At 46.4% G+C, this 21185-nt stretch overlaps 1 protein-coding gene across 2 annotated transcripts; it reads right to left on the bottom strand.

Moving 5' to 3' along the window:
- Window positions 1-420: 420 nt before the first annotated feature.
- Window positions 421-8181, bottom strand: LOC127294348 (uncharacterized). Of its 2 annotated transcripts, none has more exons than XM_051324151.2 (7): window positions 8001-8181; window positions 7660-7914; window positions 7508-7577; window positions 3521-3852; window positions 1965-2106; window positions 1700-1825; window positions 421-984 (listed from the first exon to the last, which is right to left on the bottom strand). In XM_051324151.2, exons 1-7 carry the CDS (start codon window positions 8062-8064, stop codon window positions 603-605), a joined length of 1371 nt encoding a protein of 456 aa, XP_051180111.1. In that variant the 5' UTR covers window positions 8065-8181; the 3' UTR covers window positions 421-602. The 2 variants fall into 2 exon arrangements, with proteins under 2 accessions (XP_051180111.1, XP_071684446.1); XM_071828345.1 differs by having other exon boundaries at window positions 7660-7911.
- Between the last annotated feature and the right edge of the window lie 13004 nt (window positions 8182-21185).

The following is a 21185-nucleotide window of genomic DNA, read 5'->3' as shown; positions in this document are numbered from 1 at the left end:
GTCGAAACTTTCGTCCAACCCGACGCTATTTAAAGCTGGATTTGACCGTGGAAAGCGCCAACGGCTGGAGAAGCTCTAACTCAGGGAAGGCAAACTCGTCCGAACGAAACAGACTAACTAGACGCAACTTTTTGCGCTCATCTTTGATCCTTCTCTTGATGGTTGCAACCTCCAAGCTGTCCCCGTTGAACACCACGCCACCATTGGAGGAAGTTCATGTCTCCCACTGGTGACCAGTCGGGCTTGCCCCATCTTGCAAGCGCCCACGCCCAAACCTCTTGAGTTACCACGCATCCCAGCAGCAGATGATTTTAGAAATACTACAAAATAAAAATAAAGGGCTCCTTGGAATTCCGCATCCATTTGTCCTCTTGGAAGAATCGTCACATTTGTCTTTTTTTTCTCTGTTGAGATTAAATCTTTTGGTATGAAAGATTTTATTCCTCGCCGAATAATCGGTATTGTCATGTTGTACAAGCCTAAGTACAAAAATGTAAATACAGATTATGTACTGTAACACACAAGAAATCCAGCACACCTTTACACCAGGTTCTATAACATTTGATGCCGATACAATGCGGCACACATGGCACGAAATGCAACTAGTTCCCCAACCATTCGAAGCAACAGCAGAGGCCCCAGCAGAACTTTGAAGGGTAATCCCTTACGAAGACATCCCTGCTGTAGCCAACGACATAGAAACTGAAAGATCGCTTTCGGTGAGACATTGTGACGCGGGTAACTGGCACCACCGAGATGATGTGTCTCTCAGAAATGACCCTTGCAGATGGTGGAACTGGCAGCCGGCTGGCGACAACCTCTGAGGAGAACTGGTTGAGTGGGTATGAATCGGCAAAGAAAGCAGGAGTGCATTGGTATGCCTGTATGTTGCATAATTGCACCCCTTTGGCTCTATGGAAAACTTCTTCAGGAACCGAAGCAGCTCCTGACGTTGCACTAACTTTTCTGGCTGACAGCGTCTTCCTGGAAACAGAAGAAATTATAATTTAGGTCAAGAGAAAAAGCAACCAGTCAAACAGCTTCGCAAACTGGAATGTCTCATGACTTTTTCCTACATAATGCTCCACTGGATTGCAGTACATAAAGATTGTGGTGCAACTGAAAAAATTAAAATGGAGTCATAGTTTTGAAGCTTCATTTGATACGAGTGTTTTCAGAAAATTGAATTACTAGAGTAAATAAACATCAACCTGTGTTAAGAAAGTATAGTTGTTTGCAGTATTACAAGACTAAACTGAATGGCAAAAACTGAACTACCAATTAAAACCCTAAGTGTTCTGCAAAACTTTTTAACCTAGGCTTTCTGCTAGTAAATGAGATCTCTTGGTAAAAAAAAAGAGATCTCTTAATATAAAGCATTGTAACAACATGGTACATTTCGTAATATATAGCATTGTAAGTTGTAACAAAATTGTGAACTGAATGGCGAAAACTGAACTATCAATCAAAACCTTAATTGTTCTGCAAAACTTTTTAACCTAAAGTTTCAGGCTTGCTGCTAGTAAATAAGATTCCGTAATAGATAGCATGTAACAACATGGTAGATTCCATTTGGGCATTTACGAAAGAACAGATCTGTTGAAGTAATTTTTTTTAGTTCTCTATTCTTTGTCTACTCCAATGTTTTCTCAAATACAAAACTGATGGAAGAGTTTCAGAAAAATTCAAATGAGATTACCATCGAACATGAGCAGTGCTTTGTGCAAGAAGGGAACCGCAGCCTTCACATGTCTTGCAGGTCACTAGGCCACGCGATGAACATGCTATGCAGGGCAACGTTCCTTGACCATTGCACATTCCACATCTGCGACAAAGAAAGACGTACAAGCAAGATGAATGTTCCATAAATAGAGTTCATCTAGTTATGTTGTGAGGATGAATGGTCTTCACTTGAGGTGACTTATATGCTGAAGAACTAAATGAAAAGAAATGGCAGAACTAACACTGAATCAGATCCATCTTGGTGAGCAAGTAAACCCCTTCCATGACATGCACTGCACCGGGTCATTTGATTTGCCTTGTAAAACCCATTCTGCTGACCAGGATTGCAAGTAGGACATGGGGTCTCTCCACGACCCTCGCAATCTGTCAGAAACATTGGAATATGGAAATTGGGAACTATTCAAAACTAGAAAGATGATGAGTAAATTATGATATTTACCATGCTAAAACTGCAAATACAAAAAAGAACAAATAAGGCTACAAAAGAAGGCTGATAAAAAAGATCAATTAACACTAACAACTTCAAAATGTGCCAAGACAATTTAAGGTTCTAGCACAAAAGAAATATTCAATCATACGGAAGTTCACCCTTCTTATTCTTCTCCAAAGAGTTAGAATTTTAAGGTCGGCATCTTGGGTCCACAACCATTGAATCGACAAGGAAGAACGGACTAAGCTTATGTGTGAAAAAATGAATAAACAGTTTATGTAGGATCTAGGTTTACTGCCTTATAGCACTCAATAAGTATGGATAGATTATGTCTATTATCCCTCTACTAATAGATGGACAAAGCTAATGGATCTCAAACTGATGCACCATTCAGTCATAAACTGGAAAACAATGTTGCTGAACATTGCATGAATTTATAGCATGAACTGCTACTGGTGCATTAGATGAATTTCCCATAAATAGTAGTTCCTATGTCATGTCTACCAGAATTGGGTAATTGTTCTTCTTTCTAAAGGTTTTTTTCCCACATTGTGAACTCCAAACATGAGGTTGATTATGAGATCCTTTAGTGTGTTCAAGTTGAATTGACACTTCACTTTGGTACTAAAAATAAGAAAATGCATACTTGTGAAAGCAACACCAGTACAAGTGAACTTTCTGATGGAGGTAATTGCAGCTGGGAAGGTAGTCAGGATGGCTCGGCTTGATTAGGTGAGGTTAATTATAGAGGGAAACAAATTTAGGTGTATACAATTCATATTGCTTTCATAATTTGCATACAACGTGTTGCTTTATACATAGCTGGCTGCCAGCTGGGACTCATAAACCTGGATGTCCATAGCACTTGATATCTAATTCTATCTCAGGCTTGAAGTAGTCTATCTCCAACTAATTAATAATTTCACTGCCACTTTGGCACATGTGCCCAGCTGTGGGCCCAAGACCCTGACCCTAACATTGACCTGATGTAACATAACAGCAGGAACAAAAGGTAAATAATGATATTTGATGGGCCTGAGAAACCCATGTGAGAAATTTGGTTGATGTATATATTTGTACTTGCAATGCCTAATAGGATCTTTGAACAAAATAAATTGTATAGACTATACACAGCAGGAAACACGATATACAACGTCGTCGTAGATAGGAATAGAGAATATAAGGTGTTCTGTACTTAGAAAAAAAATCCTATTATGGAAAAGAAATGATACTGTACGCTTAAATTAGATAAGCTACATAAAAAGAGACACAAAAGTTGTCGTATTACTGAAATCTTCAAAATAAAGTTACGCAACTACATGATGTTCTGGTAAATGGATATCATACCTAAGCATTTTTCAGGAACTTCTGAATGAGGAATCTTGATCATAACTTCTTTTTCCGGTACAAAGAGTAAAGGAAACTCAGCCCTCAAATCTAGTTCCCACACACCAAGAACAGGACCCTGGTCTCTTCCATCTATTTTCCCGCCATCATAAGGTTCCTTTTTTACTATGGTGTCCCTTTCCTCGATAAAAGTTTCCAAAGTTCCAACATATACATTGCAGTCCTCGATGGATGTAATTTTCCACTTGCGGGCAGGCTGACTTCCCCAGCAACATCGATGCCCAACATGTTCAATAAGCAGCTGCCGAATCTCCACCTCATCCAGTACATCCCTATCAAAAAAATCCAGTCATTCAATTGGCAATTTGTGCTGAGTATTTGAGGAAAACAAGCACGCTAAACAAGATAAGGATGGAACAGAAGCAGAATAAGGGGGCAGGACAACAATAGCATAACTTCTTTTGCATTTTGAGAAACATGTGTACAATGCACAGTCCAGTTGTACTTCCATTTCAGTTCTTGCTCTTATTGCTCATTTTGCAGGTTTTCTCCTTCTCATCCGAGAGCACATGTTAGCACCATCATTGCATCTTGTTGATCATTCATGTGAAATACTGGATATATATGTGGTTGCCAGACTATTTAAATCATTAAGCGTCGACCCAGTGAAAATATTGAGTTTTGAAACAAAGGATTATTTTTCATGCCAATACAATACTCTTTGTTCAACCATAACTACGAAGCAGATGGAATCCATGTATAAGTCACAACTTACTGCCTATTATATGCTAATGTAGTAGTTACTTCCTACTGCATCAGTTTGACTAACTGTTGAGTTCTTCTGAGCTCAAGCAAAAATGACAGGATGTATCAACTCCTAGGAACATCAGCAGACCGTCAGAGGGAGAGGTTTGGGAGGTTGTTAGGCGGCTGCCGCATGGCAAAGCGCCGGGATCAGACAGGTTCACGGCTGAGTTCCTCCAGAGTTGTTGGGGAATTGTGAAGGGGGATTTTATGGCAGCTTTCGATAAGCTATTCACGATGTGCGGGCACGGATTTCAGGGCATGAATCAGGCCTTGTTGATACTGCTGCCCAAGCGCCCGGATGCGGCGGCGCTGGGTGACTACAGGCCGATCAGTTTGATCCATATCTTTGCCAAGTTGGTGGCAAAGACCTTGGCATCTCGCCTGGCACCTCGGATGGATTCGCTGGTGGATTGCAACCAATGTGCCTTCAGTCGCAAGCGGTGCATCCACGACAACTTCATGTTGATTCAACAGACGGCGAGGTTCCTTCATCGGCAGAAGGAGCCACGGGTGATGCTCAAGTTGGACATAGCGCGGGCCTTCGATTCCATCTCATGGGGTTTCCTGGTTGAGGTTCTTCGTAAGATGGGGTTCGGTCCGAGATTCTACGAGTTGGTCGCCATTCTACTGTCCATGGTGAGTACTCGGGTGATGCTCAATGGCTAGCCAGGAGGGGCCTGAGACAGGGTGATCCGCTGTCGCCATCGTTGTTCGTGTTGGTCATGAACACGCTCAACAGGTTGGGGATCCTTCAGCGCTTGGCGCGAAGGGAGCTGGTGACGTCGGTCTCACTTTACACAAACGATGTAGTCATCTTCTGCCACCCGGATGAGACGGATTTGCGCGCTGTCCGCAGAATCTTGGAGCTCTTCGGAGAGGCATCGGGGCTACATACCAACTTCGCCAAGTGCTCCGTTTCCCCAATTGCTTGCTCGGAGGAGGCCAATGGTGCGGCCACAGTTATGGGATGTCAGTTAGCACCCTTCCCGGTGAAGTACCTTGGTATCCCCCTCTCGATCAGACGGCTGCTGGGTGAGGCTTTCAAGCCTGTGGTGGATGGGCTGGCTGACAAGCTGCCTACCGCGGGGCGCTTAACAATCGTCTGATTGGTGCTCGCGGCCATAGCGCTGCACCAACTCATAGTGCTTTCCTTTAACAAGATATCACTTAAACAGGTGAACAAGATTCTGCGCGGATTTCTATGGGCGGGTAGGGCCGACACAATGGTGTCCACTGTCACGGCAACTGGTCTAGGGAGTGCCGCCCGCTGCGGTTCGGTGGTTTGGGGATCCCAGACCTCGCTCGTACTGCTATCAGCCTAAGGGTTCGATGGCTGTGGAGAATGAGGACTGACCCCTGCGACCTTGGCGCGGGCTCGATATGCACTTCTCTAAGGCAGAGATGGATGTCTTTGCTGCCTCCACTTCCATGGTGGTAGGCGACGGTACGTCTACCCTGTTCTGGGAGGACAGGTGGTTGGATGGTCGATCGATTAGAGAGATAGAGGAACTGTACGCGCTCATCCCCAAGCGCCATAGGAGGCAGCGTACGGTACAGCAAGCGCTGGTGGGGCGCAGCTGGATCTCGGACATAGTTGGTGCACTTAGCGCTCTGGCCCTTTGGCAATATGTCCAGACTCAGGGGCGCTCAACTATCGACGGAGCCGGATAAGATGATTTGGTGTTTGACGACGGATGCCCAATACTCTTCACGCTCCTGCTATGACACCCTCTTCCAGGGGCGATTACATCAGGCTCGTGGGAGCTGAACTGGAAATCCTGGGCGCCGCCTAGGGTGAAATTCAGGCCAGCCAGATGTTGGACAAGTGAGCGGCTTGCGTGTCGTGGTCTTCCACACACGGCGAGATGCCCGGTCTGTGACCAATCTGAGGAGACTATGGCACACATTCTCACTGGATGTCCTAGATGTCCTTTCTCCAGGACTATCTGGCACGAGGTCCTGTCCTGGATTCGATCCACCTCAGCACCCACGGTTGAGGGTGACTTCGCGGAGTGGTGGTCGCTGGTGGTGCGGACCGCCCCCCACCAGCTGCGCAAGGGAACCTCGTCACTGATCATGCTCACGACATGGGGGATATGGAAGCATAGGAACGCCGCAGTCTTCGACAATGCGCGACCATCGGTGGCTTCCCTATTTGAGGACATCAGGGCCGAGGCGAGGCAGTGGGCGGACGCGGGGGCCTGGGGTCTTCGTCAACTACTCCCTTAGATTAGCTTTTCGGGGTTGAGTTGTATGGCGTAGTGTTAGCCCTTTCTTGGGTTTGTACATATACACTTCTTTCTCTATCAATGCATCGAATCGCAAGGTTTTTACTTTTTCGCGGAAAAAAATCTGATCAGTCTACCGGCCAGGAAGGGTATGCATTCCCAACGTTAGAGCATCTCCAGCCGCGTTCCCCAAAGCGTCCCCCAAACCGCGCCGGATTGAGCGTTTGGGGGACGTGTTTTGTTCGTGTCGCGTTTGGGGGACGTCGCTCCCCAGCCGCGTCCCCCAAACGCCGCCCCCAAACATTTAAAATACTTCTTTTTAACACAGAACCATTTATCAAATATAGCATATGAATAAAAATGTTATCAAACAAGGTGCTCAGCCAATCGCGCCTACCTGACAAGTCGTCGAGCACCTTGTGTGCGCGAAGGTGGGGCAGATTTGACGGCGCGTTCTGTGACGCGCTGGCGAAGCGGCGGCGGCGGCACGACCGGCGGGAGCCCCAGCCGCGACGACGGTGCTGACTCTCAGCAGAGATCAGACGTCCAAACGGCCGGGAAATCCAGCGACGGCGGAGGGGTGGGAGGCGCGGGAAGGAAGGAGCAACGAGAAAAAAAGCGCGAACGAACGGTTTATGCAAATAGTCGCCGACATGTGGGAGCCCGCCTAGCTTTTCGTTGTGTCCGGCGTGCCCGGAGCGTCCCCTATGGGACGGGGACGGGCTCAGAGCGCCGGACACCGTATAGGGCCGCGCCGGACAAAAATAGGCTTTAGGGGACGCGGCTGGAACAGATTTTTAGTCCGGCGCGTCCCAAATTGCTTTGGGGGAGAACGAGAAAGGCTACTCGCATTTTTCAGTACTCGACTGGTTGTTCAGCAACTACTTGACCAAAAACTGGTTACATCCAGGACTTCGGAACCCAGGAAGCAACACAGATATGAAACACTCACCTCCCAACGCCCGGAGAAGGTTGGTAATCACCACCGTACGGGTACGGCCCTTGCGGAACGATCGCCAAACCTTGTGATGTGCCAACCGAATGGTTAGCATTACAGCGGCACAAGAAAAATATAGAAATAAGCAAGTAACACCGAGGAATCACCATGCGGATGTGGAGGAGTGGGAGCAGGCGAAGGGGACGGGGAGAGGACGGCGCTGTGGATGGACGGTGGGTAGACGACGTCGTGGTGGGGCTCCGGGGCCGGAGGATAGTAGTTGGAGGAGGAGAAGGAGGCGGCGGACCTGACCTCGGCGGCGCTGACCTCCGGCCCGCCGCCGCCCCACCCGCCTCCGCCTCCGCGCAGCGCCGACGAGCTGCTCCGGCCCAGGTGCTGGTACTGCTGCTGGTGCTCCGCTGCTGAAACGGAATTCCACTAGAATGGATGAGATCATATCAGAGGTGAGATCATACGGTACGGGTGGGTTCGACGGCGAATGGAGGACCTGGCTGGGGTGAGAGGAGAGGGCGCCGCTGCTCCTCGCCCTCGCGCTCCGCTTCCATGGCCATCGACGCGTAGGCCGATCCGATCCGACGAAATTGGGCTTGGTCGCGAGTGTGGTGTGGAGGAGATGGTCAGAGAGATTATACTAGCAGCATTGCAGCCTTGGTCGCGAAGGAAGCAAGCTTAAGTTCTCACAGAACAGGATCGCCTCCCTGTCAAATCAGAGCAAATCGCTATCCAGTGTGAGCTGGCGACGACGGGTGACGATCTTATATTTTCTCATGGAAATAAATAAATTCCATTAATGCACAACAACTTCATCTCCGCAGATAAAAGCTTGCCTGTGCCGCGCGGGTGCGACCATCCGTGCGACCGCACGCGTGGACGGCATCGAGAGCCTCTGCCTCCCGCACTCTCCAGCTTTGTATTTTTCTTCAGAAAAAAAAACAGCAACAACAAGATCCGTTCGTATCTCTCTCCTCTGTACGGTACATGCCCCTCTCTCTTTCCCCTTCCCGCATTCTTCCCTAGCTATGTCCGAACTCGAGCTGAACAGGAAGTCAACGGAACCGAGTCTCCCGCGTCAGCAGAGAGTATCGTACCGCGGATGCCAACGGAGAAAAAGTTGTTTCTATCCACATCCACGGGCACCAGCAACATCACCGAGTTTGCTTAACCATTTTGCACTGAAAATAGGTTTATGCCTATCTCCAACCACGCGATCCAAACGGACGCGCTGGGCCGTCCATTTTTGGCCGTTTGGGTGGCCGAGCGGACAGCGGCCAGCGTCCGCGCGTCCGTTTGGATCGCGCGCTGCGCTCAACGCGCGGACGCAGCGCATATGTAATAAAATAAAACAAAAATCAAAATAAAAAAGGAAAACAACAAAACATAAATTTAAACTAGTTGGTCATTAAATTTAGCCCTACTTTGGGCAAATTTTACACAAAAGAAAGCCCTATATGGGCTTTAAACTAAAAAAAAAAAAAGCAAACCCTAGCCAGGGTTTGCGAGCACGCGGTGGCCGCCGGCAGTACTACCCCCAGTAGTACTCGTCGTCGGCGTCGATGACGACGACGCCCCGGCGAAGCGGCTATTCGGCTAGAAACGCCGGAGGGCGGCGGGGACTTCGGCGGGCGACCATCGCGCCCTTTTCCGGGCGGAGTGCGGGTTCGGCGGGCTCGCCGGCTGCGCGATCGTGCCCTCCGCGCGGACTCCTTGCGGGCTGCTCCTCCTCCTCCGCCGGAGCGCGGCCGGCGCTCCTCCTCCGCCGGGAGCGCGGCACGGCGCTCCTCCTCCTCACGGAGCGCCGCCGGCGCGTGTCCCTCCTCTGCCGGCGCGCCATCTCGAGGAAGGCCCACGCCTCCGCTGGGCGTTCTCCTGGGCCTTCTGGCCTTCTCCGCCGAGCGGAGACGCGCGGCGTCTCGGCGAGGTGCCGCCATTTGGCCGGCTCGTCGAGGTCGCCTTTGCTCGCGGGACGCCGTGAGCGCCGCTGCGCCTCCGGGTCCTCTTCGTCCTCCTGCTGCGGGCTGCGGCAGGGGCTGCTCGGGCTGGGGCTGGGGCGGCTCGTCGATGTACGAGCCGCCGGGGCGGCGGCCTGCCCGCCTTGCGGTGTGCGCGGGTGGGCCGAGGCCGCGCCGTCGCCGACGTGAAGCACGTGTGCCGGCGCGCATCGTGCTCCACCTCGAACCACAAGTCCCGGTTGGGACTTCCGTCGCCGTACGCGGGGTCCTCTGGAGGCCCGCCGGCGTGCGCGCGGCGCCTCCGGATCTCCGTGATGCGGGCGCGGCCGGACGCCGGGATGGGCGGCACCGGAACCCGATTTGGGCTTAGGTGCCGGCCGTGGGGGAGGTGCACGTCCCCACGGCATTGGGACGCCGGCGTCCCCGGAACATCTGCGCCATCGCTACGGTGACGTAGATCCGGTCGCGTCTGGCGTCGCCGGTGGCCCCATGGCGAACGCCGCGGCGCGGCGGCGCTGCTGCCGGCCTCGTGGTCGTTGGCGGACGGCGCGAACTCACGCTTCGGGGCCATGGCGGCGCGGAAGCTTCGATCTCGCGCGTGCGGCCAGAGTAGAAAGTGGGGACTGGATAGGGACAGTCCCCCTCCCCAGTCCACATTTAATAGGACTGGGCACCGACATGTGGGCCAGCCATGCGGACCAGGCGGACACGCGAGGATGCCGCGTGCCATCCGCGGCCACGCAAACTCGGCCCAGATTAGAGCCGGGTTTGCGTCGTTCCGGACGCCGCGGCCATCCGCTTTTGCGGTGCGTCCCCGCGTTGGGCCGTATTTTTGTCCGGCTCGACCCATCCGGACGCGCGGGCGCGGGATGGGTCGCCCCGTTGGAGATGCCCTAATATTCATCCAAGCATCTGCAAACCGGATAGAAAGTCTAATTAGCGGTCCCAATAGCAAACCTAATAGCTATTCGAGGATCTGGCGTAGTATTTCTGAGGCACGACAAAATAAATAGCCTAGCTATGCGTGCCAGCTTTATTGCACGCCACCACACGCTAGGGAGTATTTTTAGAGGATCCGGCATATTTTTTGAGCCACGCAAAATAAATCGGTGGCGGTCAGGGCACTCATGCGTACTGCCGAAGCCGTGGGAGGTGGCGGTTGAGGCCGCACGACCTAGCCGGCGGCCGACAGGAGCTCGAAGAGGTTCATGGCATCGAACCCCGCAGGCAACGGCGGCGGAGAGGTAGTGGGGAGGCAGATCGATGGCAGTGACGGCGCGAAAGAGGAATATGAGGAGATGAAACTTCCGTCCCGCCAAATCGAGATGGGGAGTGCGGGCCAAACTCGGTTTCGTCGCGGTTAGGATGTATGTACGGTTCGAAAATGATATCCTACAACCGGATGTAAAAGACCAACTGATGTCTACGCACGCTTCTATTCCTGTAGACAGTGTTCGGCCTCCAAGAGCAGAGGTTTGTAGAACAGCAGCAAGTTTCCCTTAAGTGAATCACCCAAGGTTTATCGAACTCAGGGAGGTAGAGGTCAAAGATATCCCTCTCAAGAAACCCTGCAATCACGGTACAAGAAGTCTCTTGTGTCCCCAACACACCTAATACACTTGTCAGATGTATAGGTGCACTAGTTCGGCGAAGAGATGGTGAAATACAAGTAATATGGATGAATACGAGTGGTAATTGCAATCTGAAATAAATATGGCAGCAAGTAAACATGCAGTAGAACAGTAAATAAACGGAGATTCGATGCTTAAAAATAAGGCCTAGGGATCATACTTTCACTAGTGGACACTCTCAACATTGATCACATAACTGAAACTACTCTACACTCTCTTGTTGGATAACAAACACCATTCATTGTGTAGGGCTACAAGAGCTCCCTCAAGCCGGAGTTAACAAGCTCCACAACATCCGGAGTTCATATTTAAGTAACCTTTAGAGTGCATGATAGACCATTGCAATTTAGACCGAGTACTAACATAGCATGCACACCGTCACCGTCAGGCTATGAAAGGGGGAATAGATCACATCAATACTATCATAGTAATAGTTAACTTCATACTACAAGAGATCACAATCATAGCTTATACCAAGTGCTACATGATGCACACACTGTCAACATTACATCATGGAGGAGGAATAGACTACTTTAATAACATCACTAGAGTAGCACATAGATGATATTCAACTAGATCAAAAAGAGAGAGAGATGAACCACATAGCTACGGTAGAGCCCTCAGCCTCGGGGGAGAACTACTCCCTCCTCATCATAGGAGTCAGCAGCGGCGATGAAGATGGCGGTGGTGTCGATGGAGATGCCTTCTGGGGGCACTTCCCCGTCCCGGCGGCGTGCCGGAACAGAGACTTCTATCCCCCGAATCTTGGCTTCGCAACGGCGGTGGCTCTGGAAGGTTTCTCGTATCGTGGCTTATTCGTATCGAAGTTTTAGGTCACGGAGGCTTAAATAGGCGAATAGGCAGAGTCGGAAGGGTCCTGGGGGGCCCACACAGTAGGGGGGCGCCCCCCCTCTGGCCGCGCCGCCATGGCGTGTGGAGACCCTGGACCTCCCCTCTGGTCCCTCTTCGGTGTTCTGGAAGCTTCGTGGAAATATAAGATCGTGGGCCTTGATTTCGTCCAATTCCGAGAATATTTCCTGTGTAAGATTTCTGAAACCAAAAACAGCAGAAAACAGGAACTGGCACTTCGGCATCTCGTTAATAGGTTAGTTCCGGAAAATGCATCAAAACGATATAAAGTGTGAACAAAATATGTAAGTATTGTCATAAAACTAGCATGGAACATCAGAAATTATAGATACGTTGGAGACGTATCACCAACCATCAGTTGCACTTAAGTGATCAAATCCCATGGGTCTGATCATGTAACAAAAATGGTCTATATGTATCAAAAAAATAATAGAGTATGTAATATTGTTCCCCGGTATGTTTTTGCTATAGTATCAAAGTCGCGAAATTATGGTGCAAAAAGTTCCGCTATCGTATGTAATACTTTCACAATGCAACATCGGTTTGTAACATTTCTCTTCAATATATCCAACATTTTTGCCTAACTCATCTAACATTACAAGAATACACATGTAATATTCGTGCAATTTCTCTATAGCATACATACATAAAATAGTTGTACCGCTTAAGTCATACTTACACAACGAAAATAATGCACATATGTAGCAAATTGCAACTTCGTATGTAGCATCGACAAAACCCCCTAAAGTTGACCTTCGCCAACAACCATGGAAGCAACGCCAAGGTCGATTTGAGCTCGTCGGGCACAAATCCGCCACACCGGAGGCAAGGCAGAGCCAAATCGAACGAAACCCGACCAATTCGCCATGGCAAGCTCCGTCATGTTTTTACGATAAAGGGCACTTCATTACTCAAAATTCGAGCATTACACCCAGCCTCTGCATAACTAAGATGCACACAGCCGTTCAAGTATCAAGTCGGAAGAAAAATATAAAAGATCGATCGAAAGAGCCAAACTAGACTATGCTACGTTGGCTTCAATCCGCCTAATATGCAGCCACCCATGTCGGGAAATAAACTCCTTGGCCGTGTTCTTCAACCGTGTAGACACCTTCATAAAGAGGTCTCGGTCCTCCAAGCGCTGAAGTGGCGACCATGAACGGAGCAAAGTCGTACATTGGTAAATAACCTGCATGAGAGAAGAATTCTTGTCATTTAAAACTTTTTCATTTCTACATAGCGTCCATACGACTACAATCGCGCCCACTCTGATAAGCGTTTTATACATAGTATCTACCCCATTTAGCCAGTTGCCAAAAATATTTGCAACGCTACGAGGCAGATATAGGGTAGAACCCATCTGAATGATTGACCATATAGATCTACCAAACCTACAGTTGAAAAAAGATGTTTTATTGTCTCATCTTGATGACAAAAAAACTCATTTCTTGCAATCGTGACAGTTGCGTTTAACAAGATTGTCTTTGGTTAAAATCACACCGCGACGAAGGTACCATGCAAAAAACTTTCGTTTTCAGTGGTATCTTCATCTTCCAAAATGTACTTATTATTGATAACCGGTTGACTAGGAATGGTAAGCGCCCTATACAATGAATTGACCGAGAAAACACCGTTCTTGGTGAGGCTCCATCGGAATTCATCAGTCCCCTCAGATAATTGTATTGCAGCTAACCTCTGTAGCAATTCATTCCAACTAGTCAATCAGGGACCAATTAGATCACGCCTGAACGTCATGGAGAGGGGTGAAGTTTCCATAACCTTGATGTCTACTCACGCTTCTTTTCCTGTAGACAGTGTTGGGCCTCCAAGAGCAGAGGTTTGTAGAACAATAGCAAGTTTCCCTTAAGTGAATCACCCAAGGTTTATCGAACTCAGGGAGGAAGAGGTCAAAGATATCCCTCTCAAGCAACCCTGTAATCACGATACAAGAAGTCTCTTGTGTCCCCAACACACCTAATACACTTGTCAGATGTATAGGTGCACTAGTTCGGTGAAGAGATAGTGAAATACAAGTGGTATGAATGAATATGAGCAGTAGTAACGGCGTCGGAAAATAGCTTGCTAGCGTGCAGTTGATGGTAGTAATATTGCAGGGAGTAAAGATGCAGTAGAACAGTAAATAAGCGATGATTGCAGTATTTGGAAACAAGGCCTAGGGATCATACTTTCACTAGTGGACACTCTCAACATTGATCACATAATAAAACCCACTCTACACTCTCTTGTTGGATGATGAACACCATTAATTGTGTAGGGCTACAAGAGCACCTCAATGCCGGAGTTAACAAGCTCCACAACATTCGATGTTCATATTTAAATAACCTTAGAGTGCATGATAGACCAACGCAATTATACCAAGTACTAACATAGCATGCACACCGTCACCGACAGACTAGAAAGGAGGAATAGATCACATCAATACTATCATAGTAATAGTTAACTCCATAATCTACAAGAGATTACAATCATAAACTACGCCAAGTACTACATGATGCACACACTGTCACCATTACATCATGGAGGAGGAATAGAGTACTTTAATAACATCACTAGAGTAGCACATAGATTAATAGTGATACAAAGCTCATCATATGAATCTCAATCATGTAAGGCAGCTCATGAGATCATTGTATTGAAGTACATGGGAGAGAGATTAACCACATAGCTACCGGTACAGCCCTTAGCCTCGATGGAGAACTACTCCCTCCTCATGGGAGACAGCAGCGGTGATGGAGATGGCGGTGATGTCGATGGAGATGCCTTCCGAGGGCACTTCCCCGTCCCGGCAGGGTGCCGGAACAGAGACTTCTGTCCCCCAGATCTTGGCTTCACGATGGCGGCGGCTGATACGCGTACAGCACGCGTCCGTTGGGAACCCCAAGAGGAAGGTGTGATGCGTACAGCGGCAAGTTTTCCCTCAGTAAGAAACCAAGGTTTATCGAACCAGTAGGAGCCAAGAAGCACGTTGAAGGTTGATGGCGGCGAGATGTAGTGCGGCGCAACACCAGGGATTCCGGCGCCAACGTGGAACCTGCACAACACAACCAAATTACTTTGCCCCAACGTGACAGTGAGGTTGTCAGTCTCACCGGCTTGCTGTATCAAAGGATTAGATGTATAGTGTGGATGATGATTGTTTGCAGAAAACAGTAGAACAAGTATTGCAGTAGATTGTATTCGATGTTAAGAATGGACTGGGGTCCACAGTTCACTAGAGGTGTCTCTCCCATAAGATATATAGCATGTTGGGTGAACAAATTACAGTTGGGCAATTGACAAATAGAGATGGCATGACAATGCACATACATGATATGATGAGTATTGTGAGATTTAATTGGGCATTACGACAAAGTACATAGACCGCTATCCAGCATGCATCTATGCCTAAAAAGTCCACCTTCAGGTTATCATCCGAACCCCTTCCAGTATTAAGTTGAAAACAACAGACAATTGCATTAAGTATGGTGCGTAATGTAATCAATAACTACATCCTCGGACATAGCATCAATGTTTTATCCCTAGTGGCAACAGCACATCCACAACCTTAGAACTTTACATCCTTGTCCCAGATTTAATGGAGACATGAACCCACTATCGAGCATAAATACTCCCTCTTGGAGTTAAGAGTAAAAACTTGGCCAGAGCCTCTACTAATAACGGAGAGCATGCAAGATCATAAACAACACATAGGTAATAGATTGATAATCAACATAACATAGTATTCTCTATCCATCGGATCCCAACAAACACAACATATAGCATTACAGATAGATGATCTTGATCATGTTAGGCAGCTCACAAGATCCAACAATGAAGCACAATTAGGAGAAGACGACCATCTAGCTACTGCTATGGACCCATAGTCCAGGGGTGAACTACTCACTCATCACTCCGGAGGCGACCATGGCGGTGAAGAGTCCTCCGGGAGATGATTCCCCTCTCCGGCAGGGTGCCAGAGGCGATCTCCTGAATCCCCCGAGATGGGATTGGCGGCGGCGGCGTCTCTGGAAGGTTTTCCGTATCGTGGCTCTCGGTACTAGGGGTTTCGTGACGAAGGCTTTAAGTAGGCGGAGGAGATAGGTCAGGGGGCCACACGAGGACCTGATACGTCTCCGACGTATCGATAATTTCTTATGTTCCATGCCACATTATTGATGATATCTACATGTTTTATGCATACTTTATGTCATATTTATGCATTTTCCGGCACTAACCTATTAACGAGATGCCGAAGAGCCAGTTGCTGTTTTCTGCTGTTTTTGGTTTCAGAAATCCTAGTAAGGAAATATTCTCGGAATTGGACGAAATCAACGCCTAGGGGCCTATTTTCACATGAAGCTTCCAGAAGACCGAAGGGAAGACGAAGTGGGGCCACGGGGCGCCGCCACACTAGGGCGGCGCGGCCCAGGGGGGGGGCGCATGGCCCTAGCGTGTGGGGCCCCCGTGACGCCTCCTGACCTGCCCTTCCGCCTACATATAGTCTTCGTCGCGAAACCCCCAGGACCGAGAGCCACGATACGGAAAACCTTCCAGAGACGCCGCCGCCGCCAATCCCATCTCGGGGGATTCAGGAGATCGTCTCCGGCACCCTGCCGGAGAGGGGAATCATCTCCCGGAGGAATCTTCACCGCCATGGTCGCCTCCGGAGTGATGAGTGATTAGTTCACCCCTGGACTATGGGTCCATAGCAGTAGCTAGATGGTCGTCTTCTCCTTATGTGCTTCATTGTCGGGTCTTGTGAGCTTCCTAACATGATCAAGATCATCTATCTGTAATGCTATATGTTGTGTTTGTTGGGATCCGATGGATAGAGAATACTATGCTATGTTGATTATCAATCTATTACCTATGTGTTGTTTATGATCTTGCATGCTCTCCGTTATTAGTAGAGGCTCTGGCCAAGTTTTTACTCTTAACTCCAAGAGGGAGTATTTATGCTCGATAGTGGGTTCATGCCTCCATTAAATCTGGGATAGTGACAGAAAGTTCTAAGGTTGTGGATATGCTGTTGCCACTAGGGATAAAACATTGATGCTATGTCCGAGGATGTAGTTATTGATTACATTACGCACCATACTTAATGCAATTGTCTGTTGTTTGCAACTTAATACTGGAAGGGGTTCAGATGATAACCTGAACGTGGACTTTTTAGGCATAGATGCATGCTGGATAGCGGTCTATGTACTTTGTCGTAATGCTCAATTAAATCTCACAATACTCATCATATCATGTATGTGCATTGTCATGCCCTCTCTATTTGTCAATTGCCCAACTGTAATTTGTTCACCCAACATGCTATTTATCTTATGGGAGAGACACCTCTAGTGAACTGTGGACCCCGGTCCATTCTTTTACATCGATACAATCTACTGCAATACTTGTTCTACTGTTTTCTGCAAACAATCATCATCCATACTATACATCTAATCCTTTGTTACAGCAAGCCGGTGAGATTGACAACCTCGCTGTTTCGTTGGGGCAAAGTACTTTGGTTGTGTTGTGCAGGTTCCACGTTGGCGCCGGAATCCCTGGTGTTGCGCCGCACTACATCTCGCCGCCATCAACCTTCAACGTGCTTCTTGGCTCCTACTGCTTCGATAAACCTTGGTTTCTTACTGAGGGAAAACTTGCCGTTGTACGCATCACACCTTCCTCTTGGGGTTCCCAACGGACGCGTGCTGTACGCGTATCAAGCTCTTTTTCTGGCGCCGTTGCCGGGGAGATCAAGACACGCTGTAAGGGGAGTATCCACATCCCAATCTCTTTACTTTGTTTTTGTCTTGCTTAGTTTTATTTACTACTTTGTTTGCTGCACTAAATCAAAACACAAAAAAATTAGTTGCTAGTTTTACTTTACTTGCTATCTTGTTCTCCATATTAAAAACACAAAAAAAATAGTTAGTTGCATTTACTTTATCTAGTTTGCTTTATTTACTGTTGCTAAAATGGGTACTCCTGAAAATACTAAGTTGTGTGACTTCACAACCATAAATAATAATAATTTCTTATGCACACCTATTGCTCCACCTGCTACTACTGCAGAATTCTTTGAAATTAAACCTGCTCTACTAAATCTTGTTATGCGAGAGCAATTTTCTGGTGTTAGTTCTGATGATGCTGCTGCCCATCTCAATAATTTTGTTGAATTGTGTGAAATGCAAAAATATAAGGATGTAGATGGTGACATTATAAAATTAAAATTGTTTCCTTTCTCATTAAGGGGAAGAGCTAAAGATTGGTTGCTATCTCTGCCTAAGAATAGTATTGATTCATGGACTAAATGCAAGGATGCTTTTATTGGTAGATATTATCCCCCTGCTAAAATTATATCTTTGAGGAGTAGCATAATGAATTTTAAACAATTGGATAATGAGCATGTTGCACAAGCATGGGAAAGAATGAAATCTTTGGTTAAAAATTGCCCAACCCATGGACTGACTACTTGGATGATCATCCAAACCTTTTATGCAGGACTGAATTTTTCTTCACGGAACCTATTGGATTCAGCTGCTGGAGGTACCTTTATGTCCATCACTCTTGGTGAAGCAACAAATCTTCTTGATAATATGATGATTAATTACTCTGAATGGCACACGGAAAGAGCTCCACAAGGTAAGAAGGTAAACTCTGTCGAAGAAACCTCTTCCTTGAGTGATAAGATAGATGCTATTATGTCTATGCTTGTGAATGATAGGACTAATGTTGATCCTAATAATGTTCCGTTAGCTTCATTGGTAGCTCAAGAAGAACATGTTGATGTGAACTTCATTAAAAATAATAATTTCAACAACAATGCTTACCGGAACAATTCTAGTAACAACTATAGGCCATATCCTTATAATATTGGCAACGGCTATGGTAATTCTTATGGGAATTCTTACAACAATAATTGGAACACACCCCCTGAACTTGAAGCTATGTTTAAAGAATTTATTAGTACACAAACTGCTTTTAACAAATCTGTTGAAGAAAAGCTTGGGAAAATTGATATACTTGCTTCTAAAGTCGATAGTCTTGCTGCTGATGTTGATCTCTTGAAATCGAAAGTTATGCCTAATGAAAATCATAATAATAAGATTGTTACTACATAAAATGCCATCCAAGTTAGAATTAATGAGAATATAAGATTGATGGCCGAATTGCGTGCTAGGTGGGAAAGAGAAGAAAATGAAAAAGAAGATAATATAGTTAAAGTTTGGACTATTACCACCACTAGCAATGCTAATGCTACACATGTTGCTGCACCTCCTACTATTAATGATAAAAGAATTGGCGTTGGCAATGTTTCCACTTCTAATGCAAAGCACGAAAAACTGCCTGAAACTGCTAAAACTGCTGAAACTGCATGTGATAAAACTGCTGAAATTTTTTCCAACATTGGGGATGATGATCCCATTGCTTTAGATTATAATGGTTTGGATTTTGATGATTGCCATATCTCTGAAGTTATAAAGTTCTTACAAAAACTTGCTAAGAGTCCTAATGCTAGTGCTATAAATTTGGCTTTCACGAAACATATTACAAATTCTCTCATAAAAGCTAGAGAAGAGAAACTAAATCCCGAAACTTCTATTCCTAGGAAGTTAGAGGATGGTTGGGAGCCCATCATTAAGATGAAGGTCAATGATTTTGATTGTAATGCTTTATGTGATCTTGGTGCAAGTATTTCCGTTATGCCTAAGAAAATCTATAATATGCTTGACTTGCCACCATTGAAAAATTGTTATTTGGATGTTAATCTTGCTGATAATTCTACAAAGAAACCGTTGGGGAGAGTTGATAATGTTCGTATTACCGTTAACAATAACCTTGTCCCCGTTGATTTTGTTGTCTTGGATATTGAATGCAATGCATCTTATCCCATTATATTGGGAAGACCTTTTCTTCGAACTGTTGGTGCTATCATTGATATGAAGGAAGGTAATATTAAATATCAATTTCCTCTCAAGAAAGGTATGGAACACTTCCCTAGAAAGAGAATGAAGTTACCTTTTGATTCTATCATTAGAACAAATTATGATGTTGATGCTTCCTCTCTTGATAATACTTGATATACACTTTCTGCGCCTAGCTGAAAGGCGTTAAAGAAAAGCGCTTATGGGAGACAACCCATGATTTTACTACAGTACTTTTATTTTATTTTTGAGTCTTGGAAGTTGTTACTACTGTAGCAACCTCTCCTTATCTTAGTTTTGTTGCATTGTTGTGCCAAGTAAAGTCGTTGATAGTAAGGTTCATACTAGATTTGGATTACTGCGCAGAAACAGATTTCTTTGCTGTCATGAATCTGGGCAAAATTCTCTGTAGGTAACTCAGAAAATTATGCCAATTTACGTGAGTGATCCTCAGATATGTACGCAACTTTCATTCAATTTGAGCATTTTCATTTGAGTAAGTCTTGTGCCTCAATAAAATTTGTCTTTACGAACTGTTCTGTTTTGACAGATTCTGCCTTTTATTTCGCATTGCCTGTTTTGCTATGCTTGATGGATTTTTCGATTCCATTAACTTTCAGTAGCTTTGTGCAATGTCCAGAAGTGTTAAAAATGATTGTGTCACCTCTGAACATGTAAATTTTGATTGTGCACTAACCCTCTAATGAGTTGTTTTGAGTTTGGTGTGGAGGAAGTTTTCAAGGATCAAGAGAGGGAGATGATACAATATGATCAAGGAGAGTGAAAGCTCTAAGCTTGGGGATGCCCCGGTGGTTCACCCCTGCATATTTCAAGAAGACTCAAGCATCTAAGCTTGGGGATGCCCAAGGCATCCCCTTCTTCATCGACAACATTATCAGGTTCCTCTAGTGAAACTATATTTTTATTCCATCACATCTTATGTACTTTGCTTGGAGTGTCTGTTTGTTTTTGTTTTTGTTTTGTTTGAATAAGTTGGATCCTAGCATTCATTGTGTGGGAGAGAGACACGCTCCGCTGTTGCATATGGACAAATATGTCCTTAGGCTTTACTCATAGTATTCATGGCGAAGGTTGAATCTTCTTCGTTAAATTGTTATATGGTTGGAATCGGAAAATGATACATGTAGTAATTGCTAAAATGTCTTGGATAATGTGATACTTGGAAATTGTTGTGCTCATGTTTAAGCTCTTGCATCATATACTTTGCACCCATTAATGAAGAAATACATAGAGCTTGCTAAAATTTGGTTTGCATAATTGGTCTCTCTAAGGTCTAGATAATTTC

This window comes from Lolium perenne, chromosome 1, assembly GCF_019359855.2.
Source record: "Lolium perenne isolate Kyuss_39 chromosome 1, Kyuss_2.0, whole genome shotgun sequence".
Lineage (NCBI taxonomy): Eukaryota > Viridiplantae > Streptophyta > Magnoliopsida > Poales > Poaceae > Lolium > Lolium perenne.
The sequence above is the reverse complement of the archived record's forward strand: the minus strand, read 5'-3'. Positions and strand labels throughout refer to the sequence as shown.

Excerpts from the sequence above, each read along its gene's own strand:
- LOC127294348 (XM_051324151.2), bottom strand. The coding sequence starts at position 8,064 with ATGGCCATGGAAGCGGAGCGCGAGGGCGAGGAGCAGCGGCGCCCTCTC. Across the intron at positions 7,915-8,000 it reads TCTCCTCTCACCCCAGCCAG|CAGCGGAGCACCAGCAGCAG; the intron begins GTCCTCCATTCG and ends ATTCCGTTTCAG. Across the intron at positions 985-1,699 it reads AGCACTGCTCATGTTCGATG|GAAGACGCTGTCAGCCAGAA; the intron begins GTAATCTCATTT and ends TTCTGTTTCCAG.